At 42.5% G+C, this 14755-nt stretch overlaps 1 protein-coding gene across 1 annotated transcript in view; it reads right to left on the bottom strand.

Moving 5' to 3' along the window:
* Positions 1–1726: 1726 nt before the first annotated feature.
* LOC130110464 (WD repeat-containing protein 47-like) overlaps positions 1727–14755 on the bottom strand; it is a 45566-nt gene continuing 32537 nt past the window's right edge. The window contains exons 13-16 of the mRNA XM_056277572.1: positions 7456–7626; positions 6566–6697; positions 5252–5470; positions 1727–1869 (exon numbers count right to left, since the gene is read on the bottom strand). Coding sequence (XP_056133547.1) covers positions 1727–1869; positions 5252–5470; positions 6566–6697; positions 7456–7626 — 665 coding nt within the window. The remainder of the gene's footprint in view (positions 1870–5251; positions 5471–6565; positions 6698–7455; positions 7627–14755) is intronic.

Raw genomic sequence — 14755 nt, 5'->3', positions numbered from 1 at the left:
GTGGCTCATTGACTGTCACTGACTGCATAGATCTAATTCAAGGCCTCAAAGACAGTTTTGCACAGTTTAGAGATAATTCACAAGGTGATTTCAACAAAGTGTTAAAACTAACAAAGGAACTGATGGAAAAGAATGACGTCTCCAGCTGGGATGTCACCGGCGCTCGGGAGAGAAAGCTGCCCGCGAGATTCAATGAGTCGGTGGTTACCACTAGTTTGGGCAAAGCTACAAACGTGAGGAACAACGCTGACCTGAAGCAGCTATGGATTAACATTCTGGACAGGCAGATTACTGAGCTGGACAGTCGCTTTCAGCAAGATCAGTATGGCATCGTGCGAGCAGCCGCTGCTTGTTTACCAGGATCAGTTAGGTTTGCCCAGAAAGAATCATTGCAGGATTCGTGTGATCGTTACCGGATATCTATTGAGGACGCGGAATGGACCGTTTTCATTCAGGCACTGCGTCGTAAAGTGGAGAGGGGTCAGTGTTACCCATCCCTCATTGAAGTGCTGGACAGCTGCAACTCTGACGTTTTCCCAAACATTAACAGACTGTTAAGGGCAATGATCACCATTCCCCTGACTTCATGTACTGTTGAAAGACTCTTCCCCACTACAGGCCGTATCAAAACATGTCTAAGATCTTCCATGCTACCTGCACGCCTCAACAATCTATCCCTGTTGTCCTTTGAAAGGGAACTTACTGACTCTTTGGACTATGATGAAATAATCTCGATCTTCAACGCTCGCCCTCGGCGTCTACACATTGTGCTGTAAAACGTGTACTATAGGCCTATAGCTTACATGTTGTATCATGATCTTTTAGACTGAGTCGGGCTGTTTTCCTCAGTGATGTTTAAATGGTTGTGCAGAGCCTGGCGAGAATGACTGGCGTGGTATTTGTTTAAGTGGGTTTTTATTAAAGTTTTAGTATGTTTCTTGGTCACGTACTAAAAACCTGTGTTATGTGTTTACTGCTGTAATGTGTTCGAATTTGCATCTTGTTTGAAGGATTATTGCTGGAAAATTTTGGCCCACCCATTTTCACTCAGGCCCACCTAAAAAAATATTCCTGGTTTACGCCACTGACACACACACACACACACACACACACACACACACACACACACACACACACACACACACACACACACACACACACACACACACACACACACACACACACACACACACACACACACCAGAGTTATTTTCACTGGCACTAGCCCCTTGTGTTAACTCAGTGAAGTTTTAAAAAGCAAACCCTACACTTCACAGTAATTCTGTTCTTGAATCTTGATGATAAAATAAGATTCACCCTTTTTTCCCCCTTTACAAAAGGCTGGCAAAAATAAAGGCAAAGCATCGATTAAAAAACAAAAAATTCTAAATTTGACCTTTACAATACTTGGGGAGGCTCTGGATAATCACAAGTGTAGTCAGATCAAGCTAAACTCACATACACTTGCTGGAAAAAAAAAAGCACAAATGCTACACTGACAAACACACACGCGTTCACAAATACATACGCACACACAAAGTGGTGACCTTCATTTTACATTGATCAGTACTTATAGCTCACTGTGCTTACACACTGCAGTATACACACACACACACACACACACACACACACACACACACACACACACACACACACACACGGCAGTTAGTCCCCTACGAGGGGGTGTGCGAGGAGTGTGTGTTGTCACTAGCCACCCTTAGCCGGCTCAGGGCCCCTTCACCCAGAGTGTGACGGTCCTGTCGGCGGAGGAGGACAAGAAGGATGCGTCGTGGGTGTGCCATCTGCACTGGATCACCTTATCCAAGTGTTCCCCTGCCACCATCTGAGGTAGCGGCTTAGTCAGGTCACCTAGGTCAGGGAAATAAAAAGAGTAGATAAATAAAACAAAACAAACCACCGTGTTTGCATCAGTATTGAAATGAAGAGGAGTGTGTAACGAGATGATTTAATGAGATGTGCTGAGTTACAGGATCACAAGAACATTCACATCAGCCTTTTTTTCTTTTATAGGGTTCGATCTGCTTTTATGTCTTTTGTTGCCCTATTTGTCTTGTACTGCTCTCCTTATATCCTTTTATTGTTTTGTTTTTCTTCTGCTATTTGTTAGTCCAATTTACTCTTTTAAATCTTATTCCAAGTCTTGCTTTTTTCTTTCTTTCTTTTTATTTGGATTATAAAACACTTTGTGCTGCATGCATTCATTGTGCTGGTTTATTATTATTTTTAGTATTATTTTTCTTCTTCAGAAACACGTGCAAATTCCTATGAGATGGTACATGGTAGCGATATGAGATTTTGCTCATTGATTGAAAGTTGTGTGCAAGTACTGTCCAAGAAATATGACCCCAATTGGCCAGATGGGGACGCTATAATTGAAGGTCAAACTTGAAAAGTCATAACTCCTACGCCGTATGTCTGATTTACACAAAACTTGGTACAGACATCTAGCTATCCTCGCTCTACAAATTTGCTTCAAGAACCACTAGAGTCCACCAGACTAGATTCTCCGCCATTTTGAATTTTTGGAATTTTTTTTTTATATCTCCTCCTAAACCGTATGTCCGATTGCTGCCAAATTTTCTGGGGATCATCACTGGACCAAGGCTATCAAAAGCTGTAGAAATCTTGTTGATACCTTATTTATTTTTCAAGAACTTGACCAATGAACTTCAAAAGGGTGCGGCTCAGCACATAAATAGACCGAAGTCAACAACCATTGGGCCAATCATCACAATGTCAACATACGGACCCGAAACATACCCTGAATGTTTCATTCAACTCGACTAATAGGGGGCACCACAAATGCAGAAAAATGGGCGTGCATAACACAAATCAGCCTATCAATCAGAAATTGTTTGTCCAATTATTACAAAACTAGCAGGATAGGTTTCATACGAATGTTGAACCATGTATGTAAAACTATTTTGAAATCGGGGGCACCTCCAGTTCCAAATATGTGCATGGGCCTGGTGCAAATCTGGACATACGTCAATGACAGTTTGATGAAGCATCACCAAACTTGGACATTTTTAGTTAAGCTGTTGAAGCTTTCAAATTCTAATGGTCTGCATTGGCTTGAAGCCTGGAATCGCTGCTATTTTGTAATTGAACTGCATACTGCATACTGCATACTGTGGTATGAAGCTGGAATTTCCGGTTCTCTGAGGAATCCTCCCTCTCACTTAACCCCTTGGCTGGCCTGATTTAACTGAGTGCCAATGGCAATGAATTATTAGGGTTAATGCCCTGGCATCCTGATAGCTGCTGTTCTGATTTTCTCTGATGACTTGGTACTATTTGTATGAATCTTAAGCAGTGACAACCAAAAAGTTCATGTAATCTCTTTAGGACACTGTCTAGGGCAGTTACTTGTTAGTAGGTGTGACTCCACCTACACTGACTGGAGAGTCACAGGTTTTAGGATATGATAAATTAGGTCAGGTCACCACAGATTTTAGGGCACACTGATAAAGACCGATAGCCAACATGCATATGTGCTTTTTATTGTTGCTGCCCATCTGACAAAGGCCTTTTTAATTTTAGTCCACACAAGTGCCTGGAATAAGTCCTGTGTCTCTCATGCATACTACATACTAAGTCTAGCTGTGCTTTGAGTAAGTAGTGCGTTCACACTGGAAAACTGGCAAAATGAAGTATACTTCAACACTGAAACATGCAAACAAAACCAGCTCAATTTTTTTTTTGAGTGCCCTGTTGGTCGACACTATTGTCCCATAATGCAATGCATTTCGAAAACTGAGGAGCAGGAAAATGTTGAAAAAAAATGGCTGGATGGAGACGGGATCCGTGGCAAAGCAGCAATAAGCCAACTTTCAACGGTGTATAAATGTGAGTGTAATCTATTGGAGGCCTTAGCTAGGTTTTACCCGTTTCAATCAATTGAAACGGGCCCCCAAACAGGCTCGCTAGGAAACACGTTCTGTAAGCAAAATGAATTGCTGAGGAATGTGTCAATCACGCTGCACCTGCAGCCACCCCCCACCCCCAGCCCTCATGAGCCAGTGGTAGCCTGGCCTACTGACACCCATTTTGATTGTCCTCGAGAATAAAAATGTGCCCAAGACCCTACGAGTACACTTATGAAAGGTAAACCTTATTTGTTCTCTAGTTGTTGTTTAAATTGCTGATGATATGTGCTTGCGCATGCACATGAGAAGGTGATGTATAGGAGAGATTTGCGCTGGTATTATTTAGTTTGAGGAGCCTAAATTGGATTATTTGGAAAATAGCTGTACGTGCTATCATGACTCTGCTGCAGAGAATTTGGAACCAGTTTACTGGAGTAAACTGGTTCCAAATCAGAATCAGAATCAGAATACTTGATGACACATGAGAATCACCACTAGTGGGCGCTCAGCTGTCATCTGATAATGCATAGTGCTATTCAATGCAGACTAGTAGTTGCTGAGAAGGGTGAGGTTTCTCCTCATTCCAAAGCAAAAACGTCTTTTAGTTTTTTTAATCAAGCAAATGGTTTGGATTATTTCCATGTTGAGCTGTCCATGATCCTGGAAGTTCAAGTCTGAAAATACACCATTATTGATGCAAACCAACTTGAATCCTCACTTTTTTGCCCTCTTTTCCCTTAGTTATTTATTTGTTTGTGGGGTAGGACCCCACATTAGCTCTTGAAATGGGCCCCCCAGATGCTTAAGGCTTATGCCTACGTTCTTTGAGTCATGCAAACAAATCAGCCGTCGACTACAGGTCCATCTCTGCCTTCTCAAAGGATAATGATAAAAACAAAAACAAACTAATAAATCCAAAGAATATTTTAATAGTTTTTTTTATTTGGCGCATTCGCCTTCATTACAGCTCTGTCATTTTCTGTTAATAGGTTCCTTTCTGACATACTGTCTGTCAAAATGGTATACGATGAAAACCAGTGCATAGTTGACTACAGTGGTGGTGTAAAGTATAGAGCTGGGACACAGCGATGTCTTTTTTTAGCCCGACACCATTGTAATAAGTAGAAATCCTCATTCCCTTTCTGATGACGCTCCCCTCCAAGACCACGTGTGGAAAAGGAGCCTTTGAAGCACTTTTTGTTTAAGCTCTTACTAGTATGACACTAGAGCAATATTTTCAGATCTAGCAGAAGAGGGAGATCCTGGAGAGCGGGGATGCAATTCTGAAAGCATGTGTGCACTTATGTCTCTCAATTTTTCTCTCTCTCTTTCTCTCGCCCTCAAGCTCTAAACAAGGGTACCTTGCAGGTCAGAGATGATGATTTTGCTGTCGTAGGAGCCCGTCAGGAGGTAGTGGGCCCCGGGGGAGAAGCGCACGGAGCGCACATCGCTGCCGTGTGGGCGATATGTCTGCACCATGCGGCCTCCTCGGATGTCATACAGCATGCAGGTGCTGTCCTCCTGACCTGTGGCCAGCAGGCGACCGCTGGGGTCCACTGCCACCGAGGCGACCGCACTCCCTGGCGAGCAGTATGGAGAGGGACAGATATTCACTGTGACTGGTTGCAGTTTGTAAACCTCACCTGGCAAATTGACCGCCCTTTCTCGTACAATGATTTCTTAACAGTTGAAGGGGACGCTGAAATAGGGTCTACACGGTATCCCCCCCCCCCCCCAGTGCAAGTTAGAACTGCTTGATGTGGCCTAGTGTTTCATATTTGTATAAAAACTTGAATTATTGTTACACTACATTGAGCGATTGAGTCTGTCTTTAGCATGTAGTGGGGATTTGTTGTGTTTTACTTTGTTTGCATTTTGTCTTTGTATTTGAAACCCAAACACAATGAGACGAGAAACATCAAATTACTTTGTTTAGAATTAGATGGCACAATAGTTTCAAGTGTGGACTACTGCAGTTACAAGCAATAGTGCTGTGAAATACAAGTCTTAGTGCCCTCTAGTGGCCAAATGCTGCTATTACACAAACCTGTTAATTGTAGGCAAGTTATTTCCTGTAAGCCAGAGGCTCAAAATATATTTGCACAGTGTCTTGATAATAATAATAATAATGATAATAGTAATAATAATGGGTTACATTTATATCGCTCTTTATCTAGAAATCCAAAGCACTTTACAGTTGTAACAGTCGAAATTGGGAAATGTACCTTTTAGACGTACTTGCCTAGATACAAGAGAAGCAACGCCATCAGACAGCGCCTTGTATTCTTTGAGTTAGTTGAGTGGCATGCATGCTCAATAATCCAGGTGAAGAAACCACAGAGAGTTGAATCAGTTCATCAGGGCACAACGTTTATTGAGAGAATAAACATTATCGTAGTAGATGTTGTGCCCAGATGAACTGATTCAACTTTCTGTGATATTTGCACAGTGTATATAACTCAAGGAATCCCTTAATTCAAACACTCTTAACAGGCCAACATTGGAAGAAATAAAAGTGTACAAAAACCAACATTTAGCCACGAAATATTTTCAAATAATTTGATTTCTCTAATCCAAATAGAATGAAAATGGCTAATGGACTAGATAGACTGCCGATGTTAGACTGATTGCTAGTGCTCATTTCCCACCCCCAGGGAGACATGTAGGCATCTAACCTGAACCATGCAGAGTTGTGCCCACCACCCGCACACAGCTGGGCACCCGCAGGTCCCAGAAGCGGACTGTCTTGTCCTGTGAGCCAGAGGCGATCATCCAGCCCCCCCATGTGTACAGAGACAGAATGTGATCTGTTAAAACAAGACAAAAACGTTGGAGATGAGAAGAAGGAAGTTTATCGTCCTGGGGCATGCAGCACGCTGTATCTCTCATTGCTGAGGCATGCAGTAGTTGTCTTGAGTGCATCGAGGGACTTAACAATATTCAGTGTAACATTTTTGCATAGGCAATTCTGTGATATGAGAATGAAAAGTACTGAGAGAGACAATCTTGCTTATCTAGTGGAACAAACTGGTCAGGATGGCCTGTGATGTGTACAAATGTTCAACGGAGATATGGCATAAACATGTCTGTTGGTAATTTCAGTGATATAGCTGTAGGCTACCCTCATTTCAGACATGACGGTAGCCTCGTGTTAACTCATTTTTACAAACGCGTCAACTCTTACGTGAGTAATTATTTTCATAAGCAAGTCTTTGATGAGACAACCTCAATGAGGGAAGCAGTGTTCATTGAGGTGGTTGCACTGTTCCTCACAATAAATGGAATATAAATTATTTCGAGGCAGCGCCTCATCTGGGGTCTGTTAAAATCAAAAGGGACCCAATAAGCGCTATAAAGTATGTACTCGATTTGTTCAATGAGTAACTCTCGCATGTTAAATGTTGGTGGACATGAGAACCAGGGTTAGTTAATGGAGCTATGATAAAGGTGTTCCTCAAAGAATCTCCAGGTGCTCTGCTATGGCTGCCATGACAGGAGCACCTACAGGCTCCTTGAGACCCCTTCTACTTCTTGGAGGGGAAGGTTTTTCTTTCAGTGACCGTACTAGTGTGTCCGCTGAGGGCATGGAGGCCCTGTCCTCTCTGACAGTCAGTGGTGTAGATGTTGCAGTCACCCGCGCCAGCACTGATCAAGATGGAGCCTCCACTCTCGGGACCCTCCATGAAGGCTAGGTCCCTGATGGTACCGTCGTGCATGCTGAACTCCAGGTCTGGGCCTGAGTCGTATGAAATAATCACATGTACATGAGCACATAGATATTGGAAGTAGGGGTGCAGGGGGTGCTATTGCCCCCCCCCCCCCGCTGTCGCTCTATCAACAGCTTCCTTTTACTGTACCAAAGGTTTCTTTTTTATATACTATATACATAAAGAATTGGTGCATAAATTTGTCTGACTTGCACATTTTCTTACAACATAAAGAACATGTGCTTTCATAGCCTAGTGATGTGATTGTCAGAAATGATAAACCTGTCTCCTGCTCAAAGCACTTCATGTGTCTTTAACTATGTAAATAAATAGCCAGGCCAGTGGGCTTCTTAGCAACCTAGCAAGAAAAACTGTTGACCCATGTTAATAAAGTTTAATACAACATATGCTGCAGCCTATACGTGCATTCATAATATACAAAATAATGAATGAAAATATCTACAGTCAGTAAATGGCACATAACAAGATGTGCACATATCAATCCAGCTGACTCAAATGTTTATAGTTTGTAGCCTACATTTGTTCTTCATAGACTAAATATGCTTTTAATACACCCGGAAGTGAAAGTATTTCTGCCAACTTGTGAAAGTGCACTGCAGGCTGCTTACCAACACAGCCATCAGTGGCATAGTGCCTGTGCGGTATTGGACTTTAGTTATATAAACCACACATACACATGAAAGCTTATTTTGGTCAAAGCAGGCAAAATGCATAATAGACTAGTTTTAACAGGTATAAATGGCAAGTGTAGTGAAGTAAATGGCTAAAAAGATACTCGAGTAAAAAGTAAAAGTACAGTTATGAAAAGTGTCCCAATGTGTAAGGTTCCATGTACCAGCTGAGCTAACTGCAGGTACCCATTTTTCTATTTTCATTTGGCCTCATGTTCTGTTGCACACAATTTAGTTTACGCTATATAACTCTGTGGAATAGCCAGCCTTCATTCAGAAGAGGTCTCTCATTCAAGTAGGCTACACATATTTGTACCTTCAAGGGCCCAGGATTTGCCTAATGACTTTTGATATTCCACTTTTCATTAAAGTATTTTATTAAGGTTTCATGATTGATATGAGCATAGACATAGGCTATGCCTCTTTGCTATGAACCATTTTTATAATAAAGATGCTTTGTGAACATGAAATCTTACATTCTAGTTTTATTAATAGCTGTATACTTCTCAAATTATTTGAAATTAAAGCTTTGGGTTATGCTCATTAATAGCTCAGTCTAATCAGTATTGCTGTGCTGGACAGTGCTGTCCAGGGTGGGGCTGCTGGGGCATCACGAAAGAAGTGATAACAGTGCGAGGGGTGAAGTAGTTCATGCCCCCCTCCTATTTACAGCACCTATTCCTCCCCCTTGAAAATAGTTCCAACGTCCCTGCATGAGCATACGCATACAAACACAGATATGTCACGCTGGGAGCAGGAGTTGAGGACCCAAACGCACGACTTAAGCAACAGACCGGGCTAGAAAGGTTTTATTAGTCGAAAATTAACTTACAGACCACAAGAACAGACGCTACAGACAGCAGGGAAGGCTCGAAACAGGGCATGGCGCATCCAGTGACCAAGAGTCAATATGTGTGCATGTGTGTGTTTCTGTAATGAGCCGACATAGCGCCAGGGCAACCAGGGGGAATATATAACATTACATTGGGGAGCCAATTAGGCAGATTGGGCACAGGTGAGCAGGGCAGGGCAGGAACACAAAAGCCAATCAGGGAAATGGGAACAGGTGAGTAAAGCAGAGGCAATCAGGGGAATGGGGCAATCAGGGTTACTCAGGTAAATGGGGCACAGGTGAGCAGAAATGCTAATCAGGGGCTGGGGAACAGGTGAGCCTTGATGGCCCAGACCACACAACCATGACAGGATATATGTGTAGCATATCATCAGGCGTGTTCTTTAAAGGGTTTTCGCCCCTCATACAAGACGGGAAACACATATGCCTCGTGTACCCAATATAAATAAACAGGCACAAAAAGTGTGTAACCCACATGGTTACATGTACCCTGTGACGTATGTAAGTTCCACGAGTAGCCTCTAGGAGGCACACGAGCTACAGAGTTTAAACCATGCAAACAACCGTCGACAATAGAGAAGAGAAATACGGATATTTAGAAATACGGACAACTTTGACTATGGATACCTGAATTATTGATATTTGAACTACGGATATTTGAGCTACAGGACATTTGAACTACGACAAAAAAGATCCCTCCCACGAAGCTTCCTTGGTGAGCCGCTAGCCAAAGCTAAAAAGTAAACAGCTTTCTGTGTTCCATGTAATCATAGCCATTTACGTAGGATATCTTGATTTTATCCAAAGACAGATGATCTCCCGTTGAAGGAAGAAGGAAGACTCTTTTCTCTTGTGTTTTGTACGCTGCTGGAATCCTGGTGAGATAAGAGTTTAAAATCTTGAAATCTAAAGACTGACAATTTTCCATTGGTTGCTAAGCTAAGCTAACCCAGCTAAAACGTATATCTATGATCCTTAGCAGTTCCCATATGATTCAGAGCTTTAAAACCAGTCAGGACACCCGGTCCATAGGGTTTATTTGATGTAGGAATATTAGACATTTTAATATAATAATATGCTTGTTGTTAAAAAAAACTGTAAGCTCCAGTCGCCACTAGCCACCGAGCCAACTCGGGCTACATGGCATGCAAGGAACCCATAGCAGCCAGCTAGACGTGAATTCACGTTGATAGTGCCGCAGCCTGGCTGCGATGACATTGTTTTTAACTGTTCTTACAGCAATAGGCAGTTGTCATTCAGCCGCATATTAGTTATATGTAGGAAATGATTTAATTCTGAGAATTGACTCTAGATTTGGGTATTTTTATTTTGTTTGTAATTGTTTGATAGAGATTGCAATTAATAAGGAATCTGTACAATTTTGTGCAGACTGTTTTTTTAGTACCCCGAACAACCCCCCTTGCTACACCCTTTTGGAACCCTTGGATACCCCCTTTGGATTGCCCCCATCATCGCCCTGGATTTGGATTCATCATCATCGCCTCTACATTAACTTCCCCCTGTGATTGTGGTAGGATCTGGACATTGCACCTTGCACAGATTGGAAGACTGAATCATTCCCCCTTTTCTTTTCTTTATTATTTTCTTTGAGTGCACTCATACTTTATTTTGGATTATTTTCTTTAATTTGTTAGTGTAGAATATGGCTGCATAAGTAATATATTAGAAGGGTATAAAATAGAATATAGATAGATATAGACAATAAATAGAATATTAGGAAGAACTTTTAAAAAGTATAATAGAGTAAAAAAAAAAATATATATAACACATCTAATTTAGTATTGATATTGAAATAACTTTACTTTGAACTGTTGAAATAAATTGGTTTTTTTTATTGTAAACTATACCCACGAGTGTGTGTGTTGTCTTTGGGGTGAGTACTAGAATCTGGTCTAGAAAAAAACCTACACCAATCTCCACTGAACTTAGACATTAGACTGTAAACTGTCCCTGCGCAAGCATAGGCCCATTCCCCTGTCGTGCAGGTTACAGAAAGTTGGCGAGCCAGCCAGGAGATTGGTTAATTAGCGTTTCAGGCCATATACTACCCCACTGACCACACCTCTCTATAAAATACTTGATTATATATATTTTTATTTTGAAAATAACACAGTCAATATGGATCTTTGCAATCAGTATAAAGTCCATGGACAAAACTGCTTATTAGTTGAAGGTGTCAATGAAATGAGCTCTGCCGAAACGATAATAAGCTTCTTCGAACAACATGGGAAGATCTCATCCTGCATCAGAGTTGTGGATGAGCCCAACCAACCTAATGGTAGGGTAATAATAGAATTTGAGTGTGAAAAGTCAATCACCAGGATAACCCCAGATACCCTTGGCCTTATACCTAGCCCTGTTGATCCAACTACTCTATGGAATGTCAGAACGATTAGACAAATATGTCAAGAGGAAATAGGCAAAGACTTAGCCCAGCAATATCTCGAAGAACTCAGCGCTATTGGTGGTAGTGCCATGTCAGGCTATGCCTCCATCTTAAAAAATGAACTGAGGCGCATTCGGTCTACAGCATCACAGAAAACTGACAACACGTCTTTACCGGAACACAGCCCTATGCAAGACACTAAGCCTAGCATTGATGTTGAGCACACGCCTAGCATGACCCAAGAATGTAACAGACGGCCATCTATATCTGACATTCACCGTGCTCCAACCACACACTCATCCATGCGTAATTCAATGAGCCTTGAAGAAGACATCATTAATCCCCCGAGCATCCAGAACGTAGTAGTAGAACATGTTATTAAGAATGAGTCAACACAACCATACAGTAGCCCAAGTAAAATTCGAACCTTCTCAGGTAGGCTTCCAAAGCCAAATGGGGAAGTAGATTATGAAGCTTGGAGAACTCAAGTTGAGCTGCTTCTAAGTGACACCTATGTCACCGATTCACAAAAAATCAGAAAGGTTCTAGAGAGTTTGGTTGGTCCAGCTTCTGACATGGTGAAACCGCTTGGTGTCAATGCAAACCCTGTTGCGTACGTAAACCACATCGAATCAGCCTTTGGAGTCGTAGAAGATGGAGAAGAGCTTTTTGCTGCATTCTTGAGTGCAAACCAGAATTCTGGAGAGAAGCCATCTGATTATTTATTCAGACTTCAGACCCTCCTCACTAAAGTCATCTCTAGAGGGGGAGCTTCACTTGTAGATTCAGAAAAACACTTAATAAGACAGTTCTGCAGAGGATGCTGGGACCACTCGTTGATTTTAGGTCTTCAGCTTGAACAGAAAAAAAATAGCCCACCCTCATTTCCTGAATTGCTTCATCAGCTTAGGACAGAAGAAGGCCGTCGTTCAGCTAAACTAGATAGGATGAAGAAACATCTAGGGAGCTCAAAAGCTTCAGTGCATGCCCACACTGTTTATGGAATCGAAGGCCCAGCCGAAAACAAAAGTGAAGACACACAGAAACTCCGCGATGAGGTAGCTGAGTTAAAGAAACAAATTGCAACCCTGTCCATCAAGGAAGAACCACAGCCAAACAGAACTCAGATTGAAACCAGCTGCATGGTCATGAATGCCTCCACACCTCGAATTTACACGCGTCGTTTTCCCAAGCCATGGTTCTGCTTTAAATGTGGTGGAGATGGTCACATTGCTGCCCACTGTGTGAGTGCCCCCAACCCCGCTCTTGTCCATCAAAAGAACACCAAGCTGAGACAAAAACGTGAAGCTCACAGGAATACGCATACCCTCACCTCCATGCCTTTAAACTAGTAGCAGCTCCTGTTTCGGGACGTTCAGGAGCTAAGTACCAGCATAACAGTCCCAAACCCATTAATGATATTATGAATAGAACCCAGACAAGAAAAAATAGATACAGACAAAGATACCAAAATAGCCTATCCCTTCCCTGTGAACTTGTAGGGCCACGCTGCACTGCATCTGTCTCCATTGAAGGAATAGAATGTGAATCAATCCTTGACACCGGTTCCCAAGTAACAACCATTTCAGAGACATTCTACTTGAACCACTTATCGTTCCTCCCCATCCAGCCCATTCAGACTCTTTTCCAGATAGAAGGTGCAGGTGGCCAACATGTTCCTTACCAGGGTTATATCCAAGCCCTCATCTCCTTCCCCAGCAGCATCACTGGCGTAGCTGAACAGGTCTCTTCATTAGTTCTCATTGTGCCAAATTGCCATTTTAACACTCAGATTCCCCTATTGATTGGAACCAATGTCCTTGACAGATTATATGAAGGTGGCATAGAAAAGCATGGAAGAGAATTCTTACAAAGGCCCAATCTCAATAGTGACTGTATCTTGCTGTTCCAGCATGTTGCCCTAAGTCATCAGGAAGAGATTTCAGCCAATCATGTTAAGTTGCATGGACGCCATCCTGTCACCATTCCACCAGGAAGAAAAGTGTCTGTCTTTGGAGATGTCAGAGTGAAGAAACATTTCCCACGTTCCCTTTTCGTGGTCGAATCCCCTGAAACCGTTTCCTTACCTGGTGGAGTGTTCGTTGAAAATTCCTTGATAGAAACTCCACTTCGATCTTTAAACAAGATTCCTGTCATTCTCAGAAATGTGACTGATCGTAGTGTCACACTGCATCCAAGGCAGTTGATAGCTGAAATGATGGTAGCACAGTATGTGATGCCGTCTGAATCCCAAAATATGACTGTGCCTGACATCCCTCAGTCTCAGAGTAACACCACCAACTTTGATTTGGAAGATTCCCCCATTCCAGAAGAGTGGAAAAAACGGATCACACACCAGCTGAACAGCATGCCAGAGGTGTTTGCTGTTGATGACTTGTCTCATGGTCATACGACTGCAGTAAAACATCGCATCCGACTCCAGGATGAAGCCCCTTTTAGAGAGCGACCCAGACCCATTCATCCCTCTGACAGAGAAGCTGTCAAACAACACCTAAGAGAGCTGCTAGACGCTGGAATTATTCGCGAGTCAGAGTCTCCATTTGCTTCCCCCATTGTAGTTGTCAAGAAGAAGAATGGTGCAATAAGACTCTGCATAGATTTCAGGAAGCTGAACATGAGAACGATCAAAGATGCCTATGCTCTCCCCAACATCGAAGACACCTTCTCTGCTCTTAGTGGAGCCAAATGGTTTTCTGTCATGGATCTGAAGTCAGGCTACTATCAAGTAGAAGTTGCAGAGGAAGATAAGCACAAGACCGCTTTTGTCTGCCCTCTAGGCTTCTATGAGTTTAATCGTATGCCCCAAGGTGTGACAAATGCACCAAGCACCTTTCAGAGACTGATGGAGAAATGTGTTGGAGACCTGCATCTCAATGAAGTACTAGTATTTCTGGATGACCTGATTGTCTTCTCTGACACACTAGAAGAGCACGAGGCCAGATTGACGAAAGTGTTGAACCGGCTCAAAGACTATGGCCTAAAGTTGTCCCCTGAAAAATGCCATTTTTTCCAGACTTCTGTTAAATACCTTGGCCATGTTGTAGATGCCAATGGAGTCCACACAGATCCAAGCAAAGTCTCTGCTTTGAGAGAATGGCCTCAACCCACCAACAGAAAAGAGCTCAAATGCTTCCTAGGATTTGCTGGATATTACCGACGTTTTGTGGAAGGGTACTCTAAAATAG

The sequence above is a fragment of the Lampris incognitus genome, chromosome 3 (genome assembly GCF_029633865.1).
Source record: "Lampris incognitus isolate fLamInc1 chromosome 3, fLamInc1.hap2, whole genome shotgun sequence".
NCBI classification, from domain to species: Eukaryota; Metazoa; Chordata; class Actinopteri; order Lampriformes; family Lampridae; genus Lampris; species Lampris incognitus.
The sequence above is the reverse complement of the archived record's forward strand: the minus strand, read 5'-3'. Positions and strand labels throughout refer to the sequence as shown.